The sequence below is a fragment of the Carlito syrichta genome, unplaced genomic scaffold (genome assembly GCF_000164805.1).
Source record: "Carlito syrichta isolate Samal-C Ts95f unplaced genomic scaffold, Tarsius_syrichta-2.0.1 Scaffold135732, whole genome shotgun sequence".
NCBI classification, from domain to species: domain Eukaryota; kingdom Metazoa; phylum Chordata; class Mammalia; order Primates; family Tarsiidae; genus Carlito; species Carlito syrichta.
The window spans coordinates 277,238-302,670 of record NW_007079828.1 but is presented as its reverse complement, the minus strand read 5'-3'; the positions used below and the strand labels follow the sequence as shown (position 1 = coordinate 302,670).

The window sequence follows — 25,433 nt, the reverse complement described above, 5'->3', positions numbered from 1 at the left end:
GTCAGTGGAGTATTCAAGTCCCCCTGCTATAATAGTGTTAGAGTCAATATCTTTTTTTAGTTTACTTAGTAGTTGTTTTATAAATATTGGTGCTCCTGTGTTGGGTGCATATATGTTTAGGATGGATACTTCTTGTTGAAGGATTGAATCTTTTATCATTATGTAGTGTCCTTTTGCATCTTTTTTAGATTTTTGATAGCTTAAAGGTTTTTTTGTCTGATATTAAGATTGCAACTTCTGCCTTCTTTTGTGATCCATTTGCCTGGAAACTTGTTTTCCATTCTTTAACTTTGAGTCTCTGTGTGTTCCTTGTAGTGAGATGAGTCTCCCGGATGCCACAAATAATTGGGTCATTGTTTCTTATCTAGTTTGCCATTCTGTGTCTTTTCAGTGGTGCATTTAGTCCATTCACATTCAGGCTGATTATTGAAATGTGATTGTTTATCCCTGTCATGAGGTTCTAATAAAATTTTTTCTTTGCTTGTTTTCTTTTGGCTTTGGGGTTGATGTATGTGTTTGTTTTCAAGTTTCTTGTTATGCTGTATTCTCTGTTGATTCTGTGCTCTGCTGTTCTCTTGGGAAGTGTGTGATCATTCTTTTTTCTTTCTTTCTTAATACCTTTTAAGTGTCTCCTGTAGAGCTGGTCTGAAAGCTACATAATCTCTTAGGGATTGGATGTCTGGGAAAGATTTTAATTCTCCATCACTGATGAAGCTGAGCTTGACTGGATAGGAAATTCTTGGTTGAAATTGTGTATCTTTGAGGACTTTGAAAATAGGGGTCCAGTCCCTTCTTGCTTGTAGTTCTTCTGCTGATAAGTCTGCTGTTATTCTGATTGGTTTTCCCTGTTAGGTAGTCTGACCTTTCTCTCTTGCTGCCTTTAGGATTTTTTCTTTTGTGCCTACTTTGTGTAGGTGAATTACTTTGTGTCTAGGGGTTGGTCTTCTCAATTGGTGTCTTATAGGCGGGTTCTCTGTATCTCTTGTGCTTGGTTGATCACATCTCTGGTGAGATGGAGAAAGTTTTCTTGGGTTACTTCCTAGAATACTTGCTCCAAGTTGTTCTCCATTTCCCTTTCTTTTTCTAGGATGCCAATCAGGTGTAGGTTCAGCCTCTCGATATACTCGCACATCTCTTGTAGACTTTGTTCTTTCTTTCTGAGTTTTCTTTCTATGTTTTTTATAGATTGGGTTAATTCCATGTTCTGAGTCTTCAAGTTCTGAGATTCTTTTTTCGGCTAAATTAATCTGCTTTCCATGCTTGTCATCTTATTATTTCCTGGATGAAATTTTTATTGCCAAAATCTCTGTTACAAGGCTTTTCAGTGTTGCTGCTTTCTTTCTTGAGTCTTGTTCACTCTTTCCATTCATTCCCTAATCACTGTCATATTCTGGGACCAATCACTGGTGACTTCCATTGTTTGGGCACCAAGGTCTGATTTTTCAGGAGTTTTGTCTTTGGTACACTTGAAATTGCCTGTGGTCTTCCTTTAGTTTTTCCTCATTTGTAGCAGATATCTTGTTTTTCTCTTTAGTTCTGTTATTCAGTGTCAGTGGGAGAGGCTTTCCCTTCTGATGTTTGCTCAGCCCTCTATTCTTCCCTGATCCAGACTCTGGATTTGTTCTATTTTGAAATACAGTGGTGGATGAGAAGCTTTACTGTCTCTTGTAGTTTTTGAAATTCAAATAAAGTAGGGGATTGGGCACTAGGATTCAGAAACTACTTGCAAATTACAATGTTCACTTATTGTGATATGTGTTCCCTGAGACCCACTCCCCACCACCACTCTATATGATTATGCAAACCAGGAACCAACACAAAAAAGCAACTGAACACACACACACAGAGATATACACACACACCCCAAAATAAAATGGAATAACAACAAAGTGAAACAAAACAAACAGCAACAACAACAAAAAAAAAAACAAGAAAACTGAACACACACATGTCTAACACAAAGTGAATGGAGAAGAAAAAAGAAAGACCAGGGAAAAAAAGAAATTCAGATCGAATACTCACACATATATTGACACACACCTTAAAATATAAAAAATGAAAATTAAAAGAACAGAAGAACAAAAGAGCAAAAACAAACCAACAACAACAACAAAATTGAAAGATGAGCACTCAGTCATTCACATACACACATAAACAGAAAATAAAACAAGAAAGGAAAAGAAAAAAGTTGGGGGAGATGCAGATCAAACTCTCACATACACATTTCTGCACAAAGGAAAAATATGTTTTAAAATAGATGAACTAACAAACAAACAGGCAAAAAAAAATTTTTTTAATTTAAAAAAATTAAAAATTAAAAAAAAAACCCTACCTTCTTGTGGCAGGTTCTGTAATTGTTCCTCTAATCAGGTCTCTCCTGCAGAGGCACCTCTTTCACCCTCTCCTCTGTGTCTGGAGCAGGGAAGAAGGAGAGGCAGTGGAGGTGGGTGGGGCTGCAGTTCTCCCCTACCATGCTCATATGGTCAGGAAGATCTCCTCCAGTGGGGAAGTGCGGGTTTGTCTCTTCCCCGGGTATGTACTCATGGGGGTGCCCCAGCCAGGCCTATCCTGGAATGGAGTTCTCCTACTGCCACTGACATCCAGGCTTCACCAGGGTTTATCCCTCCCAGTGGTGGCCCAGCTATGTGGGTCTGACATTCAGAGGATTGCTGGGGAAGAGGGGGTTTGGGTCAGCCCTGGATTCAACACTGATATCTTTGGAGTCCTTCCTCATCCTTTTCTGTTCACACCCTTTGTCCTGTGGCTGGATCAGGGTAGGGAGTGGGGCATCTGGAACTCAGCATTCATGAGGTCCCTGCAAAGTTTGTGCTTTCAGGATATTACCTCTGGGTCATGATCAATTCCTGAGTTGACCTGCCAGTCACAGAGATTGGGTCTATTGCTCCATGGTGAGTAAATCAGAGCACCTTCCTGCTCCACCTTCAAGATGGTGGTATGTGCCTCTCTTGTCCTCTTCCTTGGGACTTTGCCTCTGGACTCCCTTCACAGCCCCTACTGCCAGTGCCCTGCCAGGCGCTGAAGTGGAGGGGCAAAGCCTGGAGCTGACAGTCTCTCCTGCTGCAGTAGTGAGGCAGAGCCTGGGGCGTGGTCTCTTCCCACCGTTTCTTCACAGGAAAACTTTTGTCCATTTTTTTTTAATGGCCCTCAGCTTCTGTGACCTGGGAAGAGCCAGGGACCAAGCAGAGAAGCTGCAGCACCAGCTGTTGCACCAGGGACCTGACTGCTTGCTCACGAGCCCCCGCTTAAACAGTCTCTCCCAGCATTTTCTTCCCAGGGAGGGTTTTGTTGATTTTTTTTTTTAAAAAAAGGGAAATGGCACTCGGTTTCTGCATCCCGGGAATCGGTAGGGTCCAAGTCCAGCAGCTGTGGCACCAGCTACTGCACCAGGAGAGCCCTGGCTGCTAGCTCCCTAGTCCTCATTCAGCCAGCCACTCATATGGCCACTCGCTCACGAGCACATACACTCACTCACTTACACCGGCACTCACACAGTCCAACTGGCTCGGCCACCATCTTCCCGACCTCTCCCCTGAGATTATTTTAAAGATGAAATAAGCTGACCTGTGTGGCTTAGACACAATCCTGGTACATACTAGGACCTCAGTAACAGGAAACTGGTATTAATTATGCTGCAGATATTTGAACTAAACTGAGCTGTTTGAACACACCTCCCTGCACACCTTGGCTATACACACCTTCTCCCCACAAGTCGTTTTACCCCCAACTCTACCCTAATTCTAAATACCCCAGGTTACAGCCCTAGCCCTCACATCTCGTCTTACTCCAAACCTGTGCGCCTCATCTCTGCCCTCCCTCCTCACACATCACGACCTCTTCTCCAGGCACAGCCAGATATTGTTCACGTCTCAGAACAAATCCAGACCTGGAGATGCCAACTGCAGAAGGAGGGAGTGCACAGAATGAGGCCACCCCAAATGCCACCTTCTCTCCAAAAGCTTTTCCAGATTCAGCCAGCACGGCTGAAGTTACCTCTCTGACCTGAGCGCAATGTCTAATGGCAGTTTGGGTTTTTTTTGATTTGGGGGTTTTTTTGAGTGAGAGTCTCATTCTGACACCCAGGCTGGAGTTCAGTGATATGCTCACAGCCACTACAGCCTCAACCTGCTAGGCTCAGGCTATCCCTCTGCCTCAGCCTATCAAGTAGCTGGAACTACAGGTGCGTGTTTTTTTCTAAAAACATATTATCGAGACAAAGTCTCGCCACGTTTCCCAGGCTAGTCTCGAACCCCTGGGCTCAGGCAATTCTCTCACTTCTACCTCCCAAAGTGCTGGGATTACAGGCGTGACACTGCTCCCGGCTCTGATAGCAATTTGCTAAAACCTCTTAGGAATTTCATTGCTTCCAGCTTTATATGGGAGATATTTGTCCACCTCTTGCCTTGCCTGCTAGATAATGTGAGCTCTGTGAGTGTAGAAACCAAGACCTTGTGCCTCCACCCTCACTGCCCTCCCAATAGGCCTGATAAATGCTAGAGTCGGACTGGGTTTAGAGGTGAGACATCCTTCAAGAGCTGGAATGCTGAGACTTAGGTGTGAGGATCTGGTTCTTTCATCCACCTCTCCATGCACTGTCTCTTGGGTCTCACTGCCGTGGCACACTCTTGCCCTCCATGGCCCCTTCCCACCAACACTCCCACAGGCTCCTAATTCTTCCCTGCTGAGACACTTCGTGCTTCCTATTTCACCACAATACTAGGTTTAGAGAGTTTATTAGAGGAGATTTAGATCTGACATTAGATTCAGTGGGGGTGGAGTGGGGACAGATCTAACTGCAGGTGGTACACAGGAAGCCTCCAATAAAATGTCTGTGGAATGAATGAATGAATGAGTTCACGCTCTACCTTGGTCTTACAAGCAAAGCAGCCAGTTGCCCAGTCACTAGAATCAGATCATCAGGAAGAGGGGCGAGTTGATGCTGAAAACCGTTGAGCCAACTGGACCTCTGAAAGTCCCACCCTTGAGTGTCTGAGATGTAGAAACCAGCTCCAGAGATGGGAGCTGAGGTTCCAGAGTGGAGAATTCAGATGTTGCTCCTCCACCCCTGAACTTGAACATGGCCCCAGCCTGTCGAACACCAACCAGCGTAAATGTAGAACCACATAGGGAAAACGGCATTTAGCTCTCATTCTATTACACCAAACACATTGATCCCTCCTGAACAGCATTTCCCACGGCTGTTGCCCAACTTGGGAAAAAGTCGATGGCGCAGCATGTTTTGTGCAGCTGCTGGGGGCAGGCACCACCGGAGGAAGGGGTCAGCCACCTGCAGCCCACGAGGGACGTTCTCCACGTCTCTCACTCTAACTTTTCATTAGTCATTTCATGAGACCCTATAGACTTGGTTGTTTTTTCTTCTTTTAGATGATGTGCGTTTACATTTTGTTTTTTACTGTCAACATGCATTATTTCTGCAATAAGGAAAAAATTATAAACATCAATAATAAAATGCAAACATAATAACATCTATCCTTACTTAAAATCCTTTAGGCGAGGCTTGGTAGCTCACTCTTGAAAACCCAGTGCTTTGGGAGGCCAAGGAGGGAGCACTGCTTGAGCCTAGGAGTTCAAGGACAGCCTGGGCAACATAGGGTGACCGTGGTCTCTACAAAAATTTTAAAAATTAGCCAGGTATGGAGATGTGTAGCCACAGTCTCAGCTACTTCAGAGGCTGAGACAAAAGCATAGCCTGACCCCAGAAGACCGAGGCTGCAGTGAGCATCACTGGCCAACAGAGTGAGACCCTGACTCAAAAAAAAAATCCTTCAAAGGCTTTCCAACCTATCAGAATGGAGCCCACGTTTCTCTGTGCTTCTTCCCGCCCCCCTCCTTATTCATTTACTCACTATTCTTTCCAAAGTGCCACACTCTTGCTTTGCCTCCGGACCTTCCCATATGCACTTCCAACTATCCTAAATGCTTTTCCTCTTTGGCTCAACCATGTTTGTTCTCACCTTAAATATCACTTCTTTCCAGAGACTTCCCTGATCTCTGCCTCCAAGTCTAGGTGGAAACCTATCTTCTGTATTTCCGTGGCACCCTGCACTTAACCCCATCAGAGCCCTTATTCCAAATGTCTGCAGAATGAATGAAGGAATGAGTTCATGCTCTACCTTGGTCTTACAAGCAGGGTAGTTGTAAACAATACGCTGGAGGCTCTGTGACTGAATAAATACGCCTTTCTTATTCTCAGCAGACTCCCAGTACCCAGAATAGTGTCTGGTGCTTAGTAGATGCTCAGATAAATGTTGTTAGAAAAAATAAAGTTCATAGCAATCAGCTGTTAGATTTGGAAGAGTTCTTAGAGACCGTCTAGTCTGGCTTATTGCAACAGTGAGACCACGAGAAGCAGAGCCAGGGTCTAATGTCAGGTTCTTTACTGAATTACTGTGTGACCCTAGAAGATGTCTTCCCCCTCTGGGTCTGAGTCTCTCCAGCTATCAAATGGGGAAAGCTCATTGTGCTCCAACTTTTTCTGACTTTGCTTCCTTCTTCTCCTAGGAACCAGGTAGCTCAAAGGTGCACTGACCGGGGCGGGGTAGGGGGAATGAGAAAATGGAAACACAAGGTCTGGCACATTCCCTTACATTGCTGCCAATTGAGTTGAGGAGATGAGACATACACAGTGAGGATGTGCCCGATTAAATGTTTCAGGTGATTTTTGTCTTGCAAGGAGATCAGAAAGGAGGAGGCCAGGGAAGCCCGGGGCATCAAGGCTCCTACAGGAGATCAGCCTCAGGCTGAGCAGGCAGATCTGCCTGGGTGATGAGACTGAGAGTGTCCCTGACACAAGTCTGGCTGTCCACACCGTGTGACATAGCTCACGAGTACACACTGGAGGCTCAGGTTCACGGCAGTTCTGGCCCCAGCCCTGCCACTCACTCGGTAACATGGACACGTTTCTCGACCTTTCTAAACTTGTGTCTTCACCTTCACGATGGGCATCTGAATGCCTGGCCTGTGGGGGTTCTGTGAGGACCAAATGCCTGCGACAGCATCTAAGTGGCGCCTGACGCAGAAAGGGCCATTTTAAGAAATGCCACTTTCTTTTCTTCCTTCCAGGCGCGTAAACGGTCTTGACATGTCACCGGCAAGAACATCAAAAGTGCAGCTGGGGCTTGGGGACTTGGGGCTTTTTCTGCCCCACCGTTCTTTGTTCACTCTGATGTGACTTGCCCAGTGCCTCATCATCACACACAATCACATGTACACACACACACACACACACACACACACACACACACACACACACACAGCATGTAAAATCCTAGGGAGAAAGAGAGGCTGTCTCCAACCCCTGATTAGCTGGGGCCAGCTTAGGAGCTGTCCATACTATCATCAGGACAAAGAACCTACACCCAGGCCTAGCCTGAAGCACTCCCTCCACCCCGGGACTTATAAGACATGAGATTATGAGGCCAGATGTCATTTTCTATGGGGCTGGAGAGAGAGGCTGCAATTGAATTAAAGAACAATCCTATAAAATGCCTTGGCACACTTTATGAAGCTATTGATATTTCTGTAGGCAAACAGAGATATGCACTGTGGGAGGAAGTAGGCGGGGTGAGGGTGAGAGCAGGAAAAGAGGTCGTTTGTTTTAGCGCACCCCTCCTGGTGACAGATCAAGATTGACGAGGATTTCAAAGCAGCACCCCAAAAGAAAATACAGCGTGACCTCATTTTTCCAGCACCCTCAGGGAGAAAGCAGGAGAAGGCTCTCATGTGTGGAGATCGTTCCTTGAAGGACAGCATTTGAAGTTAGACTCAAGTTGAGACTATTCATCTTTTGGGGGGAGCAGCAGACATCTTTGGGGATCCAACATTGAAAGTTATGTCCTTCCTCCTTGGGAAACACTAATGTACCCCGAATTCTACTTGTGGCGTCATGATGTTCATAGACCCTAGGTTTATGGTACCTCTCTTACAAAATAGGAAACTTTCTTCATGGAGATGTTTTTTAACTGCATTCCCGTTTTCTTCCATTGAGCTCTACCTGTACCTTAAGGGCTTCTCACACTGTGAGTGGACATTAAATGAGCAGGGGCAGGAGTATATCCTTAGTTAGGAACACTTGGCTTCCAGAATCAGCCCTGCCCCTGCATTTTCACAGTGACACTGGGCCACTCTCAAGCATCCCTGGAATTCAGTTTCTCATCTGAGGGGGAAAAAATTGAGGTATAAGGACAAAGTTTTGACTAGGACAGCAGTTCCTAACCCGTATTCTGCAGAAGATGCCTATCACACACAAAATAAGAGTTCTACGGCCAAAATACACCAGGGAAATGTTGCATATTCTATTCCCTTCTTGGAGATGCACACAGCTCATTAGCATACTAAGGTCTCTGAGAAGTCCTGCAGTAAAGAAGCCTGTTGCATTTCTTCTGGTCGAGCATCTCCTTAACTGAAGTGATGTATGAATTTTCTTTCAGTGGAATTACTACCCTGCAGTCTCATCAGAGAAACATTAATTTAGCCCTGAATTTAGAAGCCAGTAAGATGTGACACCAGGAATCTATTAGACCTTTCCAAACAAATAAACATATGTCATAGAAAATTATAGGAGGCCGGTATTAAACCAGAGTGCTGTGAACCCCAGGACCAGGGGAACACTCTAGAATTCTTCCACTCACTCTTCCTTCACTGCATGGGGATTAATTGCTCTTTCTAGGCAGAATAGTTTGATCGCTTAGACAACAGCTTTGAGTCTTTCCTTTTATTCCCTCAGTTGTCTAGAAAAGTGACTCACAGACTCCAGTGTACATAAGAATTGCCACACTATCAGGGCTGATGGGAAAGGGGAACTTCCACTTTATCTGCAATACTATTTGTCTTACCTAAAAACGAGGCAAATATGACAAAATAGCAGGATGATGAAAACAGGTGTTTATGACAACCATCTTTGAACACGTGCTTAGCTTAATTTATTTTCAAAAGAAAGAATAAGATTCAAATGATCTCAATTTGACGTTGAATATATTTCATAGGGCATTTTGGAGAATTTTTCAGGGGTAATTATGACCCAGGGGTTTTTTGCCTGATGCACAGGCTTTATCTCACTCCTATATCGGGTGCAACCACAGACCAGGTTTTTGTTTGGTTGTTTGTTTTTTGAGTTGGGGGGGTCTCACTCTGTCACCCAGGCAGAACGCAGTAGCACAATCACAGCTCACCACAGCCTCTACCTTCTGGGCTCAATCAATTCTCCCTTCTCTGCCCATGCTGGTCTTGGACTCCTGGGCTCAAGCAATCTTCCCACCTCAGCCTCTTAAAGTGCTGGGATTACAGGCACGAGCCACCACACCCAGTCAGAACAGGTTTTGGGAGTCACTGGCCTAAAGTAGCTGGGTCCTACAAGATCTGGCATCCCGGCGCCTCACACTGGCTCTGCCCCTTGCTTCCCGGCTGTAGGACTATAGGGTCAACATCTTCCTGCGACAGCAGTGGAACGATCCCCGGCTGGCCTACAACGAGTACCCCGACGACTCTCTGGACCTGGACCCATCCATGCTGGACTCCATCTGGAAACCTGACCTGTTCTTTGCCAATGAGAAGGGAGCTCACTTCCATGAGATCACCACAGACAACAAACTGCTGAGGATCTCTCGGAATGGGAACGTCCTCTACAGCATCAGGTGAGCTCCACACAGGCCCACCCACTCCCTTCTTGGAGTGTGCCTTGCCCCACTGCCCTCTGGGTGCAGACACCAAAGCAGAAGCCAAACAGGGGTAATCAGATCCTGGCACTCCACACCCTTGCAGAATAGGCAGACCCAGCTCTGTAAGCTACATGCAGCTAGTAAGAATAAAATACCATGGGGAATCCTGGGAGCCAGTGCCTCGTTAAGGCCGGAGAGACCAGGAAGGCAGCCAAGAGAGGGTGGGGTCTAAGTGACCCAGCATCTCAACAAAACAAGACAGGACAGAGTCTTCAGACTGGAACAATGGCAGGAGAAAGGCACAAAGCCTGGAAGATCATGGCAACTTCAAAGCCAAAGTTCTGCCAGGTGGGGATGCTGCCCACGGTATAAGCCAGGGCTGCCCCATTCCTTCGGTAAACGCTCTCCATCCCCAGCCACTTGCATGGAGCCTTGGGCTGGAGCGCCCTTCCCAGCTGTAATGTATCCTTCAGACATCAGTTAGAGGTGAGGCTTTCAGAGTCTCCTGCCACCCCTCCTCGCCTAGTCCCCGATCACCTCCGCCAAGGCACAGGGAAAACAACCAATGTGGAAGAGGTGAAGAAATGACCTTGCACATGTAATAGTAACAGCTACCATTCATGGCGAATTTACTCACTATGCTGGCTACTTTCCATGTTGCGTTGCTAGACAGGAAAACCTGAGGCTGGGTAACTTATAAAGAAAAGAGGCTGATTTTGGCTCATGGTTCTGTGTGGCACTGGCATCCATTTCAGGCGAGGACTCAGGCAGCTTACAATCCTGGCAGAAGGTGAAGGAAGAGCAGGTGTGCCACATGGCAAGAAAAGGAGCAAGAGAGAGAGGAGGAGGTGCCAGGCTTTGTAAACAACCTGCTTTCACGTGAACTAATAGTGCGACAATTCACTCACTACTGTGAGCACCAAGATTCATGAGGAATCCATTCCCATGACCCAATCACCTCCCTCTGAGCCCCATCTTCAACACTGGGGGTCATGTTTCACTATAAGATCTGGAGGGGACAATACCCAAACTGCATCACCCATGAAGTAGATTTTATAGTGCCCGTTTTGCAGATTAGACAAGTGAGGATCTGAAATATTAAGTAACTTACCAAAGTTCCCACACTTCATTAGTAGCAGAGTCCAGAATTTAATTCTTGTGCTGTGTGGATTTCATGAGTTCTCAAAAGCAAAACAGTGCATGGCATTCAATAGGCACTCAAATATTTGATGAATGAATGACTGTCTTTTTAAGAGCTTAAAAGGGCACTGGTCATAAATGTCTCTCCCTTCCCCTCCGGTTCCTCAGGGGAATAAATTCTATGTCCACTAGGAGATGGGCCTTCACTGTCCAGGCCCATGGGAGAAACTGTATAGGTCTTACCCTCGGGCGTGACAGAGGGGACTTGGGTACCTCACTGTCGAGGGCAGGCTTGGACGAACCAGGGCCTTCCTCATCCTAGAGTCTACCCACCACCCAGTACACATTCAGACTGGAAAAGAGACGGGCTTAGGAAATGGCCACCCAGGCTCTAGCTGGCTGCAGCAGGGGAGAGTCACTCTGCTTGGGTATTGCTGTCACCAGACTAGTTTCCTACCTCCAGGAAGCTAAGTCTCCATGCAGCAGGAGAGAAGGACAAATAAGCAGAGAGTGATGTTTCCAAGGTCATTCAGCTTCAGGAAATTAACCCAGTGTGACAGCTGCCCCACTTCGGAGCTTTTATCTTCAGAAATTCAACTGCATTCACATTTCTTTCAGTTTCTCTTTTCACTCCCTTTTTTCCCTTTTCTTCCTCTCATTCTCCCTTCCCTTTCTCCCCTCTTGCTCCTGCCTTGTGCTTGAAGGGGCCCACACCCAGTGCCATGGGTGTGAGCTGGAGGGAGGGTGTCACAAAGGGTTCAGTGCCTCTCCACATGCCACCAAGAAGCCAGCAGCTAAGCTGCATGAGAACAGTGCTGCTTGGGTGACTTGAGGTGCTGGAGCTGGCTTTTCAGGCTAGCACGTGGTGAAGCCTGCCAAGAGACACATGACCAGCCCCACCAGGACTCAGGCTCAAAGGCAGGAGACGTGGTTTGGGGTCCTGGCTGAGCCATCGGCTGGCTGTTGTGACCTTAGGTGACATTCCACCTAACCTTCTCTGCATCCAGTCTTCTCACCTGTCACATGAGGCTGGAAGATCTAAGGCTCTCTGGGCTCTGAACCTTTCTTCTCCAACCCCTGCAGCAGGTGCTCAGATGTTGGAAAAGCCTTTCAAGCTGGAGGCTTGCATCCCAGCCTGAGCTGCAGGCCTCAGATCCCAGTGAAGGGACTCCTTCTGGCTCTGATTCTGCAGCCTCTGTAAGGGTTGAAAGACCAAAATAAACAGCTAGCCTGAATCCTGGGGAGCCCATGCTTTCCAGCTGACCCCACATGAGTCCTCTGATGTGAGGCAGCTGTGTTTGCACACCCAGCAGACAGGAAGCCTCTCTGAACTCACTTGTGATGAGTCTAGTATGTGGAGAGAGGCAGCCCAGAACCATGTACAGCGCCTGGCGCAGGTGCATCTGGGCATGCCCGAGGTCATTTGAAGCTCACCTTAAAATGTGAGCTCTGTCCCCACCCCAGGGTTAGGCAGAAGAGCAGGGAAGGGGTAGCCCCTGGCCTCTAGGCAACTTGCTAAAGACAAGTCTCCAGATGACTCCAAAGTAACACAGAGGTTCCACTGACTCTGTGTAACTTGAAGTTATGGGCTTTACCTCTCTAGGCTTCCATGTTTAGATCAGGTAGTTGGAAATAGACACATGCACAGTCAATAAACACGAGTTCCCTGACCTCCTGGTCCCACCCTGGATGACTGATTTTCCAACAGTGGCTGGAAAACAGGCACATTTGGCACATTTGATTTGTGGATCCTGCATCTTTTAACTCTCTTCTCTTCCCAGAATCACCCTGACACTGGCGTGTCCCATGGACTTGAAGAATTTCCCAATGGATGTCCAAACGTGTATCATGCAACTGGAAAGCTGTGAGTCCCTTGCATGAGTCCTCTAGAAAGAACCGGGCTCCCTTTTACCCATGGGACAGGCAGAAATTCCCTCACAGCTGCTCCTAACCACTAGCCCCCAGGAGGTGACTGTGGCAACCCAAAAGACTAGATAAAGGACTTTGCTTTTAGGAAATGCATGAGAAATAGAACCTCCCTCACATTGTCCGACTGGGGCCCGAGCTGTGAAGCCAGCAGCATTCTCCAAGGAAGCATGATTCCATGTCCCCCGTGAATGTGCTCACCAGGAAGGAAGGAGAAATCGCTGGAATAAGTCGTGGTTCTGGGACCCACGGGATGCTCCCACTAGCGGGGGAGGTAGCCAACTTGCTGCCAAATTCACTTGGCAGCAAGTGGCAGGTGTTGTTGGAAGTCCAACACACTGCAGCTTCGCGGCAGGGAGTACTTCCTTCTGATGGGAAGAAGAGAAGGCACTGGAGAAGGGTTTGTGGAGGACCAGGATTTTAACAGATGGGAGAGCTGACTTCTTCGATTGCAAATACAGAAACCAATCAAACTAACTTCCCAGGAACCAGAGCAGGGCATTCAGGTGGCAGGAACTAATTGGAACACCACCTGGGAGGGGAATTAGCAGCAACCAGTTCTGAACACTATGTGACTCGAGTCAATGTCCTGAGTTGGGTGCAGTGGCTGACATCTGTAATCCCAGTGACTCTGAAAGGCTGAAGCAGTAGAATAGTTTGAGGCCAGGGGTTCAAGACCAGTCTGGGCAACATAATGAGACTCCATCTCAAAAAAAAAAAAAAAAATAGAAAAAGAAAAAAAAAGATTGAAGTCAAAGTCCTGGGGCAGAAAATCTGATTGACCTGACTCAAGTCACCATCTCACATCCGGTCCACCACCATCACCACCACCCCCCCAACCATGGCTCGTGCCATAGAGTTGTTCCCCAGAGGAACTGCTGTGAGCGAAAGTAGAGGCGGGTAAGTATAGTGTCCAGGCAAAAAACAGCAGGGGTCAACCGCATTTCACCATGCAGTGAGGGGTGGGGACAACAGGACAGCTAGTGGGAAGGATAGGCAGAGTGGTGGAAGGGTTGTAGGCTGGGTGTAAACAATTAAGTCAGTTTTAGCCTCCTTTGTGAAACATACAAAAGTGACATAGTCTTGTGCCAAGTGTCTGATCCCCCGCTCAGCCCCCGCTCCTAACCTCCCCTGACATGCTTCAAACCACTGCTTCCGGGTGGTGACTGCTCCTTCTTCTGATCCCATCCCAGTTGGATACACCATGAATGACCTCATCTTTGAGTGGCAGGAACAGGGTGCTGTGCAGGTGGCAGATGGGCTGACTCTGCCTCAGTTTATCCTGAAGGAAGAGAAGGACTTGAGATACTGCACCAAGCATTACAACACAGGTAGGTACAAGGGGCCACCTTCCTCAATCCCACCCACACCAGGTCCAGAGGTCACTTCAGACACTCCTTTAGTCATCCAGTCAACAGGTCTCGTGAAATATTCACAATGGACATGGCTCTGTATTTATTACCTGCTGGTTCAGAGAATGGGTTTTAAAACCCAGAAGTGGCGCTGATATTTTCTTCCTGTGAGTCCCGGAGTAACTTGAGCTTAGGCCTAATTACAAGGGGAGCTGGTAAACACAGGCAGTATTCCAGATAGCAAAATGATCCTAAGGCGGAAGAGAAGAATTGGGCCAGGTGTGGGGGCTCATGCCTGTAATCTCAGAACTCTGGGAGGCCAAGGTGGGAGGATCATTTGAGCCCAAGAGTTCAAGACCAGCCTGGGCATCATGCAAGACCTCCTCTCAATAAATAAGTAAATAAATAACTGGCATTAAGAGGATACCAAGAAGCCTCTGTCAGAGAGGAACTGGTCTTTCTGATAGGGCAAAACTGTAGAGGATTCTCATGTTAACCTCAGCAAGAGGGAGCTGAGAGGTGTCACTGAGGATCAGAGAATCATTGGAAAGGGTTCTCTAGTCTGTGAGCTGTGAGAGGACTGAGAAATCCCCCCACTGTGGAGCTCAGCTCTGTCTTCCATGCCCAGCACAGCCTTTGCTGGAAGACTGAATGTGCGAATGAACTGGAGCCCAGTCAAGACTGGTTTGGCAAGCGTGCCATGTCCTGGACGGGGAATATCCCAGAGAAACACGGCAGAAAGATGTCAGACAGTTGGTATGAAAACTGGGAGGTTGGGTGGAAAGCTGCTGTCAGAACCCCCCAGTTGAGTCGAGTGGGGAGGCATGGCAGGCCAAGGAAAGGAGAGGGAAGCAAGAGAGTGAGAGAATCCGTTGTGGGCTCTGGTGAAGAAGAAAGCCCAGTGCAAGGGCAGGCATCCTGGGATCTGGTGTGTCTGAGACAGCTGCCTCTCTGTGGGTCATCTCAGAGATGTCTCAGAGCCTCCAAACACTCCTTCACTCTCTTCACCCTCGAATGATCATTGTACTCCCACTACAGCCATGAGAACAGTGACTCCCCATGAATCAAATCATCACAGTTGACCCCCACATACCAAAGGCTTTATTCTTTATATAGCATTTTTTCACTTTCTTGAGGTGTCATTGACAAATAACAATTGTGTAGATTGAAGGTATACAATGATACACATTGTGAAATAATTACAACAACCAAGCTAATTAACATATTCATCACCGCACATACTTACCATCATCTGTGTGTCTGTATGCCTGGTAAGAACACTTAAGATCCACCTTTTTACTTTAAGATTAAAAAAAAATTAAAAGAAAAAAAAAGATCTACCCTCTTAAAGACCTAAATTTGCCGGATGTGGTGGCTCATGCCAGTAATCCCAGCAATTTGGGAGGCCAAAGCAAGAGGACTGCTTAAATCCAAGAGTATGATACCAGCCTGGGTAGCACAACGAGACCCCATCTCTAAAAGTATTTAAAAAACTAAGCCAGAAATGGTGGTGCACCCCTGTAGCCTCAGAAGGCTGAGGCAGGAGGATTGTTTGAGCCCAGGAGGGCAAAGCTGTGGTGAGCTGTGATCGTGCCACTGCGTTCCAGCTTGGACAACAGAGTGAGACCCCAATTCAAAAAAGGAAAGAAAGAAAGACCTTAATTTAAAAGCTAAGACTATACAATTTTTGGAAGAAAATATGGGGACAAAGCTTTGTGCCCTCCAATTAGGCAATGAATTCTTAGATATGACACCAAAGAGATACAATTGAGTTCATAAATATGAAAGGCTTGGGTGCATCGACGGACACCATCAAGACAGTGAAGACAGCTTACAGATGGGAGAAAATATTTGCAAAGCATAAATCTGTTAAGGGTCAAATATTCAGAATATGTAAAAACTCTTAAAATGTGAAAAAAGATCCACCCTCTTAGCAACTTTCAAGAGTGCAGTACAGTACTCTCAAGCCCAGCCACACTGCCGGACATTAGATCAGATCCCCAGAACGTGTTCATCTTGCATGACTGAAACTCTGCACCCTTCAACCAACACCGACCCATCACCCCCACCCCAGCCCCCGGCGACCACCATCCTGCTTTCTGCTTCTGTGAGTCTGACTATTTCGATTCCTCATATAAGTGAGATCATGCAGTACTTGTCCGTCTGTGTGTGGCTTATTGCCCTTAACATAAAAATACCCCCAGGTTCATTCATGTTGATGCAGATGGCAGTGTTCCCTTTCTTTTTAAGCCTGAATAGTGCTCTGTGTTATCCATTCATCCATTAACTACCCCATGGACCAGCAGTCCCACTCTGGACACATACCCAACGCAAATGAAATCAGTATCTCTGAGAGATGTCTGCACTTCCGTGTTCACCGCCGCACCGTTCACAACAGCCAAGCTATGTAAACAACCCAAGGGTACACAGCATTTCCTCATTCATTCGCTCTTCGCCTCTTTCACTGAAGTGAGTTAAGCTCTATGGCAGGTTTTGTAGATACCAGGAGAAATGGGGCTCACAGTCCAGGGAGTTCCAGGAAATCCCCTCACTACTGTGCCTCAGTGGACAGGAACTGAGACACGCCCCTCCGTGGGACTGACCCTGTCCCAGTCCAGGGATGCAAAGGCAGGGAGGAAACAAGTTGCTTGGTCTCATGCAGAAGACAGAGAGTGAGAGAGAGACTGATGTGCCCACTCACTCACGGTGCTGTGCCTACAAGGCTCTGATGATCACCTGAATTGGGCAGAGGGAACGCAGGGACTAAGAGACATTCAGCCCCGGGAGCCTTCACATTGACACCGCCTGGGAGGAAGAGGGGGATGAGGAGGAGGAGGAGGAGGAAGAGAGCTTTGGCTGGGTATGAGAAGGAACAAGGGTGTTCCAGGCAGAGGCATGAGCCGGATCCAAAGCCCAGGATGCAAGAATTCAAGGCAGGGGCTGGAGTGTCAGGGTCACGATGAGGGTGAAGAAAGAAGGCAGGGGATCAGAAGACAGGGTAAACACCACTGTGGAGGGCAGGCTGGGGAGTTTGAACTTGTTCTTGTAGGTAATGGGAGCTGCCTCGAATGAGGGAGGAGGGGAAAACGAAAAGTCTGGCAGGAGGCAGGAACGGGATCAAGCCATGCTTTGGGAGGATAACTGGCAGAAGGGTAGAGAAAGCACCACTTAGGCCCATTTTTAGTAACAAGGTTGTGATAATCATGATGATAATGATGATGGCAACTGACAATCCCGGGCATTGATGATATGAGGATTGTGAAGGCCGTGCTAAGTCCTTCCCGTGCTTTATCTCATTTTGCCACATGAGGTAGATATTATTATTATTATTATTATTATTATTATTATTACTATCCCCAGTTTACTATGGGTGAGGAAACTGAGAATGATTCAGAATGATTCAAACACTTGCCTAAGGACCAGCCTGGGCAACATAGCAAGACCCCATTTCTACAAAAAAAATTTTAAAATTAGCCAGGTGTGATGGCACACATCTGTATTCCCAGATGTGTGGGAGAATGGGCACAGCACTGCCAGAGCCAGCTACTCGGGAAGCTAAAGGGGGAAGACCGCCTGAGCCCAGGAGGTCAAGGCTACAGGGAGCTATGATTGCATGCACTCTAACCTGGGCAACAGAGCGAAACCCTGTGTCTAAAACACAACAAAACAAAACAAAACATTTACCTAAAGCCACAGCTAGTGTGAGGTTGAACCAGGACTCCCGTCGAAGTTGCTCTGACCCTAGAAGCCCTCTCCTCTCCACGAGGCCATGCTGCCTTCTCACTACAATGTCTTGCAGGTAAATTCACCTGCATTGAGGCCCGCTTCCACCTGGAGCGGCAGATGGGCTACTACCTGATCCAGATGTACATCCCCAGCCTGCTCATTGTCATCCTCTCCTGGATCTCCTTTTGGATCAACATGGATGCCGCACCTGCCCGAGTAGGCCTGGGCATCACCACTGTGCTCACCATGACCACCCAGAGCTCCGGCTCCCGGGCGTCTCTGCCCAAGGTAAGCCCTACCCCCCGGCCAAGAGCACAAGCGCACCCGGGCAGAAGACAAGTGTGTCCACTTCCTTGCCCTTCTTGGGACACAGGGAGCATAAGGAATCTGTCACCGTCTATTGATCCACTGTGCTTGGCAGGATCCTGCAGATTTTTTCAGGTTCTGTGCTTTTCTGATCCATCAAAATTTCCACCAGACTCAATGTCTCGTTTGACACAGGCTGCCAGCCTCCACACCCTGCACCACCGTCTATCAACACTAGACATACATTCTGTTTCATCTCTTCTCAAAACTCAACTCCGGTTCCACATGCTCCTCCATCCTCCTTTAGATCTAAGTCCAACGTGCTGCTCCTTCCACCATGAATGGAAAACACCTTGTGGCCGGGATTGCCAAGGCCCACCCCACATTCAGAGATGTGCTAGAAGGATTCTGCATACAGTTGTCATCACAGCTAAGACGTATGATAGCAACACATTCAGGATATACTGCTGAATCATGAGGGGGAAAGGCTCACACAGGGACTGGAGGGGTCTATGTGCAGACTTTCCTGCCCTCTCCTTCCCAAGGGTGGTTCACACAGAGCGCACTCTAACCCCAGCAACAAAAATGCAGACACGTGTGTGGAATGTTTCTGCCCAGAGCGACAGAAGGATGGAGGCTGTTCTGAGACTGATTAATGCCTCAGCACCCAATATTTTAACTGGGGGCAATCACATGGGCACCCTCTGCCTAGCACGTACCAGAATTCCAGACTCCCAGAAGAGAGCAGGTATTCAACATCACCAGATGGTTTGTATAAGCAGCCCAGGTGCAGCGAGGCCCCTGGTCAGTGAGGGAAGGTAAGAACACTCTCACAATCTAAGCTCCCAGATGCCAGCCAAGGGCCAACTTTGCAAGTGATCCTTCTTAACACAGCAGCCTCAGGCCTGTTATATGAACCCCTTTCTGGACATGCCTTAGTCTAATTCGTACATTTCTTTAAAAAAATGTGGGGTGCAATTCAGGGTTAAGTATACAAATATTCATTATGCAGGTACCCTTGTTGATGTGGTATGTCCCCCACTTCCCCGGCAGACTCCCACTACTGCCAATCCCGCCCCTTCCCTCTTCGACAGTTTCCCACTATGGACAATCTTTATAGTATTATGATAATTGTTCAAGATCCACTTATGAGTGAGAACATGTGATAAATTCTTAGATTTCTAACTTGAACACCACCTTTGCTGTTAACTCATAAATCATATTCTGTTCATTCACTGTGTGTGTGTGTGTGTGTGTGTGTGTGTGTGTACATTTTTTTAATATACTGGGTCACACTCTCTTGCCCAGGCTGGAGTGCAGTGGTGCAATGATAGCTCACTGCAACCTCAAACATCTGGGCTCAAGCAATCCTCCTGCCTCAGCCTCCCAAGTAGATGGGACTACAAGTACATGCCACCACATCCAGTTAATTTTTTTTTAATTTTTTTGGAGAGATAGAGATCTCACTGTCTTGCCCAGGCTGGTCTTGAACACCTGACCTCAAGTGGTCCTCCCACCTTGGCCTCCCAAAGTGCTGGGATTATAGGCATGAGCTTCCATGTTCAGCTCTCATTCACGATTAACACCAGACTATTCACTGTTGCCAGACACACACTCTGCTTCGTTTGCCCTATGCAAAACACAGCATTCTGTTCCATTCACTTCTAACACCAGACACAGCATTCCACTGCATTCATTACTAACACCAGACACTATATTTCGCCTCTAGTCACCCTTACAATCCTTGCAACATACCGCTCCCTTCACTGTGGTTAACACTAAACCCCGTACTCTGCTAAATTCACCTTTAACACGAGAAATAATGTTCTGTTTCATTCACTGTTAACGCCAGACGGATGCCACACACGCCCCCATTCACCCCTAGCTGAGGTGCGACATTCTGTTGCCTTCACTGTTAATGTTCAATGCCTCATTCTGCCTAGCTCTCTTTTAATGCTACACACAACACTCTGTTGCATCCCCTATTATCATCCAGTCACATTCTGTTCTATGAGCTCAACACGAGACACAACATTCTGCGGCTCTACTGATGCCAGACACCATACATTGTTCCTTCAGCCTTAAGCCAAGCACAACGTTCTGCGCCATTTCCAATCAATGCTGCGCTGAACATCCTGCTTTGATATAGAAGAGGTGAAAGAATTCACAGTAAATACTCTAATGCCCTTCATCTAGATTCACTCATTATTATTTTTGTCATATTTGTTTTGTCTAAGATAGATAAGTAATAGGTAGGTAGGTCGGTAGGATAGAAGAAAGGAAGGAAAGAAGGAAGGAAGGAAGGAGAGGGGAGAGGAGGGGAGGGGAAGGGAGGAGAGGGAAGGGGAGTGGAGGGGAGGAGAGGAGAGGAGAAAGGTTGGGCATGGGGGCTCATGCCTATAATCCCAGTCCTTTGGGGGGCTGAGGCATGAGGATCACTTGAGGCCAGGAGTTTGAGTCAAGCCTGGGGAACATAGCGAGACCTTGTCTCTACAAAAAAAAAATTATTTTAAAGATAAATAGGGTCGGGTGCGGTGGCTCTTGCCTATAATTCCAGCACTCTGGGAAGCTGAGGTGAGAGGATTTCCTGAGTCCACGGGTTCAAGACCAGCCTGGGCAACTTGGTGAGACCCATCTCCACAATAAATTTAAAAAATTAGCTGGGTGTGGTGGCGCATGCCTGTACTTCTAGCTACTTGGAAGACTGAGGTGGAAGGATTGCCTGAACCCAGCAGGTTGAGGCTGTGGTGGCCGTGAGCATGCCACTGCACTCCAGCCTTCATAAACGAATGAGACTCCGACTCAAAAATAAATAAATAGATAGGTAGATGCAATTTTTGCTGAGTCATTTAAAGACTATAGCGATATGACAATTCACCTCAAAATTTAAAAAAAGGATCACAATGACATTATCACATTTTTGAATAATGAATATTCATTCAATAACTATTACTGTATTAGAAATAACTGAATTAGAAGCAATTCATTGATATCATCTAATATAGAACCTTTATTCAAATTGTCCCAGTTCTCTAAAAAGCCACCAAAAAACACCATGAGGGACCCAGTGGAGGCCTCACCTCACGCTGCATAGGGCTGTTCTCTCTGTCTCTTGCCATCCAGAACGGTCTCCCATCGTGTTTGTTTTTCGTGGCACTGACTGTCCCCCTAACTTTTCATGTGACATACGACATTGTTTCCTTTGCCACCAGTAGACAACACACCCTCCTCTATCCACCCTTACAACAGAACCCCCAGGGTGCTCCCAAGGCATCCACGCGGGGCCTCGAGCTCTGCAGCATCCACTCTACATGCTTGAATGCACATTCTGATCACCGTGAACCTGACGGCACATTCTGCTGTGTTCAGTCACAACAGACATCATTTCTGCTTTCTCTTCCTTGCGCTCGACCCCACCTTCTTGCTGTGCTCACTGTTAATTGTCGATGTCACCTTCTCCCCCACTTGTAATTTGCACTAGAATCAACATTCTGCTGCCCTCGTGGCTAACATGAGACTCATTAATCAGCTTCGTTTGTTATTAACACTCAATCCCACATTCTCCTTCATGCACTTTTTTAAAGCTTAAAATTTAGTGGCTTCTAGTATATTCACAGAGTTGTGCAACCCTATCTGTATAATGGTTCAAAGATAGGACCTAATTCCAGAACATTTTCAACACCCCAAAAAGAAGCCCCGTTCTCTTCAGCAGTCCCTCCTCACAACCACCTCCCTCCAGCCCCTGGCAAACTTAAAGGACTACTTGTTGGTTCTGTGAATTTGCCTGTTCTGGACATCTCATAGAAACAGAATTATCCACTGTGATCTTTTGAGACTGGTTTCTTTCACTTAACATCATGTTTTCAAGGTCTGTTCATGTTACAGAATGTATCAGTGCATCATTTCTTTTATGGTTGGATAATATTCCATTGCATAGATACACCACATTCTGTTCATCCGGTCTGCAGTCGGATGTTTGGGTTGTTTCCACCTTTTCGCTATTGTCAATAATGCTGCTGTGAATATCTGTGGAGAAGTGTTTGTGTAGCCGTATGTTTTCAATTCTCAAAAGTATTTACATAGACGTAAAAGTGTTGTCATACCGTTAACTGTATGCTTAACTTTTTTAGAAACTGTCAAACTTTTTTCCAAAGGGGCTACACCATTTTATAATCCCACTAGGGTTCCAATGTCTCTACATCCTCACAAACACTTATCTTTTTTTTTTTTTAAATTATAGCCACCTTCTTGGGTATGAAGTGGTATCTCCTTGTGGTTTTGATTTGCATTTCCCTAATAATGCTGAGCATCTTTTCAGGTGCTTATTGATCATTTCTATGTGTTCACTGGTGAAATGTTTATTGAAATATTTTGCGCATGTGGCATTATTTCCCTTATTATTAAGTTGTAATAGGTTTTTATGTATTCTGGATTTTAGATCTCTACCAGATATATGATTTGCAAATACTCTCTCCCATTCTAAGTGCAGTGGTTTGGATATTTGTCACTTCCCAACCTCATGTTGAAATTTGATCCCCAACGATGGAGATGGGGCCTAACGGGAAGTGTTTGGGTCATGGAGGTGGACTCCCCATGAATACATGAATACCCTCCCTCAGAGTCAAATTCTCTATTAGTTCCCTCAGCTGGCTGTTAAAAAGAGTCTAGCATCTCCCCTCCTCTCTCTTCCTTTCTCTCACACCCCAGGATCTCTGCACACAAAACGGACTGAGACACTGTTGGCTGTATTTTCACTTGACTGATAGTGTCATTTATCTACAAATGTTTCTAATTTTGATGAAGTCTAATTTATTACTTTTTCTCTTGTTGCTTGGGTTTCTAGTGCCATTTTTAAAAAAAACTATCACCTAATACAAAGTCATAAATGTTTACACCTATTTTTTTTTTCTAAGAGTTTCGTAATTTAGCTTTTTAAGCTTAGGTCTTTTGATTTAGGTCTTTTCTTTTTCTTGAGTTGGAGTTTCACTCTGTCACCCAGACTGGAGTGCAGTGGCTGCTCCCGGCCACCGCAGCCTCGACCTGCTGGGCTCTGGCGATCCTTCCGCCTCAGCCTTCCAAGTAGCCGGAATTACAGGCACGCGCTACCATGCCCGGCTGATTTTTTGATTTATTGTAGAGATGAGGTCTCGCCAAGTTGCCCAGGCAGGTCTCAAAGCCGCGGGCTCAGGCAATCCACTCACCTCAGCCTCCCAAAGGTGCGGGATTACAGGCTGAGCCACCGAGCCTGGCTGATTTAGGTCTTTTAGTTTAGATCTACTTTGATGTATCTTTGATTATTTATTTATTTATTTGTTTATTTAGATTCAAGGGGTACATGTGTAGTGTGATGGTGAGGTTTGGGTTTCTATGAAAACCATCACCCAGGAGGTGGGCATGGTACCCCTTAGGTAGTTTTTAAACCCCTTCCTACTTCCTACCTCCCCACCTCCCCCCTTTAGGAGTTCCCAATATCTGTTGTTCCCATCCTTATGCCCATGTGTATTCCATGTTTAGCTCCCACTTATAAATGAGAATATGTGGTATTCAGTTTTCTGTTTCCGTGATAATTTGCATAGAATGACAGTCTCCAGTTGCATCCATGTTGCTGCAAAGGACATGGTGTGTTCTTTTTTATGACTGTGTAATATTCCACGGTGTATATGTACATTTTCTTTATCCAATTCATTGTTGATGGGCACTGAGGTTGGTTTCATGTTTTTGTTATTGTGGATAGTGCTGCGATCAACATACGAATGCAAGTATCTTTTTGGTAGAGCGATTTAGGCTTCTTTGGGTATATATCAGTAGTGAAATTGCTGGGTCAAGTTGTAGATCTATTTTTAGTTTTTTGATAAATCTCCAAACTCTTTCCATAGGTGATGAACTAGCTACGTTCCCACAGTGTATGAGGGTTCCCTTTTCTCCACAACCTCACCAACATCTGTTGTTTTCTGGGATTTTAGTAACAACCATTCTGACTGGTGTAAGGTGTTATCTCATGGTGATTTTGACTTTCATTTCTTTGATGATTAGTGATGTTGAGCAATTTTTCATGTTTGTTGGCTGCTTAAATGTCTTCCTTTGAGAATTGTCTGTTCACACCCTTTGCCCACTTTTTTAAAAGTTTATTTGGTTTTTTTTCCCCTGTCAATTCATTTGAGTTCTTTATAGATTCTGGACATTAGTCGTTTATTGGAGGCAGAGTTTGCAAATATTTTCTCCCACCTATTGGTGGTGTCTTTTGTTGTGCAGAAGCTCTTCAGTTTGATTAGGTCCTACCTGTCAATCTTGGAGTTTGCTGCATTTGCTTTCGAGGACTTGATTATAATTTAATTGCCTAGGCTGATGTCCAGAAGTGTTTCCTAGGCTTTCTCATAGGGTTTTTAGTCTGAGGTCTTATGTTTAAGTCATTAATTCCATCTTGAATTAATTTTTGTATATGGTAGGAGGAAAAGGTCCAGGTTCATCCTTCTGCATCGATTTCTTTTTGCATATGATGTGAGGGAGAGAGTCAAACTTCACTGTATCACATGTGAATATCCAGTTGTCTCAACACCGTTTGCTGGAAATAGTATTCTTTCTCCCATTGAATTGACACCCTGGACCAAAAAATCAACTAACCATAGATGGGTAGGTTTATTTCTGGACTCTTAATTCTATTCCATGATCTGTATGTCAAGCCTTATGTCAGTGCCACATTGTTTGCATTCCTGTAGTTTTGTGGTATGGTTTTAAATTGGGACATGGGACGACTCCAACTTTGTTCTACTTTTTTCAAGATTACTTTGCCTATTCTCAATCCCTTACACTTGCATATGAACAGGAATATCAATTTTAGGATTAGCTTGTCAATTTATGAAACAAAAAAACTGGGGTTTTAATAATAAATGCATTGGATCTGTAGATAACTTGGGAGAATATAGCCATCTTAATATATTGTCTTCCAGTTCATCAACATAAGAGTTCTTCTCACTTATTTAGGTCATCTTTAATTTATCTTAACAAAGTTTTCCAGTTTTCAGTATACAAGTCTTGTAATTACTTTGTTACATTTATTTCCAGGTATTACATTATTTATGATACTATTATAAATGGAATGGCTTTCAAATTTCGTTTTTAGATTATGCATTCTAGTAAATAGAAATATATTGATTTTTATACATTCATCTTGCCAAACTCATTTATTAACTCTAATAGTTTTTTATAGATTCCTTAGAAGTTTCTTTATACAAGACCATGTGATCTACAAACAAAGATTGTTTTGTTTTTTTCTTTCTGGTGCCATTTC

General features: G+C 45.8%; 1 protein-coding gene across 3 annotated transcripts in view; it reads left to right on the top strand.

Annotated features, from left to right (window-relative positions):
- GLRA1 (glycine receptor alpha 1) overlaps positions 1-25,433 on the top strand; it is a 114,258-nt gene that overhangs the window by 70,716 nt on the left and 18,109 nt on the right. For all 3 annotated transcript variants that reach the window (XM_008049548.1, XM_021708307.1, XM_008049547.1), the window contains 4 exons: positions 9,448-9,671; positions 12,617-12,699; positions 13,955-14,092; positions 17,913-18,127. In XM_008049548.1, the coding sequence (XP_008047739.1) occupies positions 9,448-9,671; positions 12,617-12,699; positions 13,955-14,092; positions 17,913-18,127 (660 nt within the window). The remainder of the gene's footprint in view (positions 1-9,447; positions 9,672-12,616; positions 12,700-13,954; positions 14,093-17,912; positions 18,128-25,433) is intronic.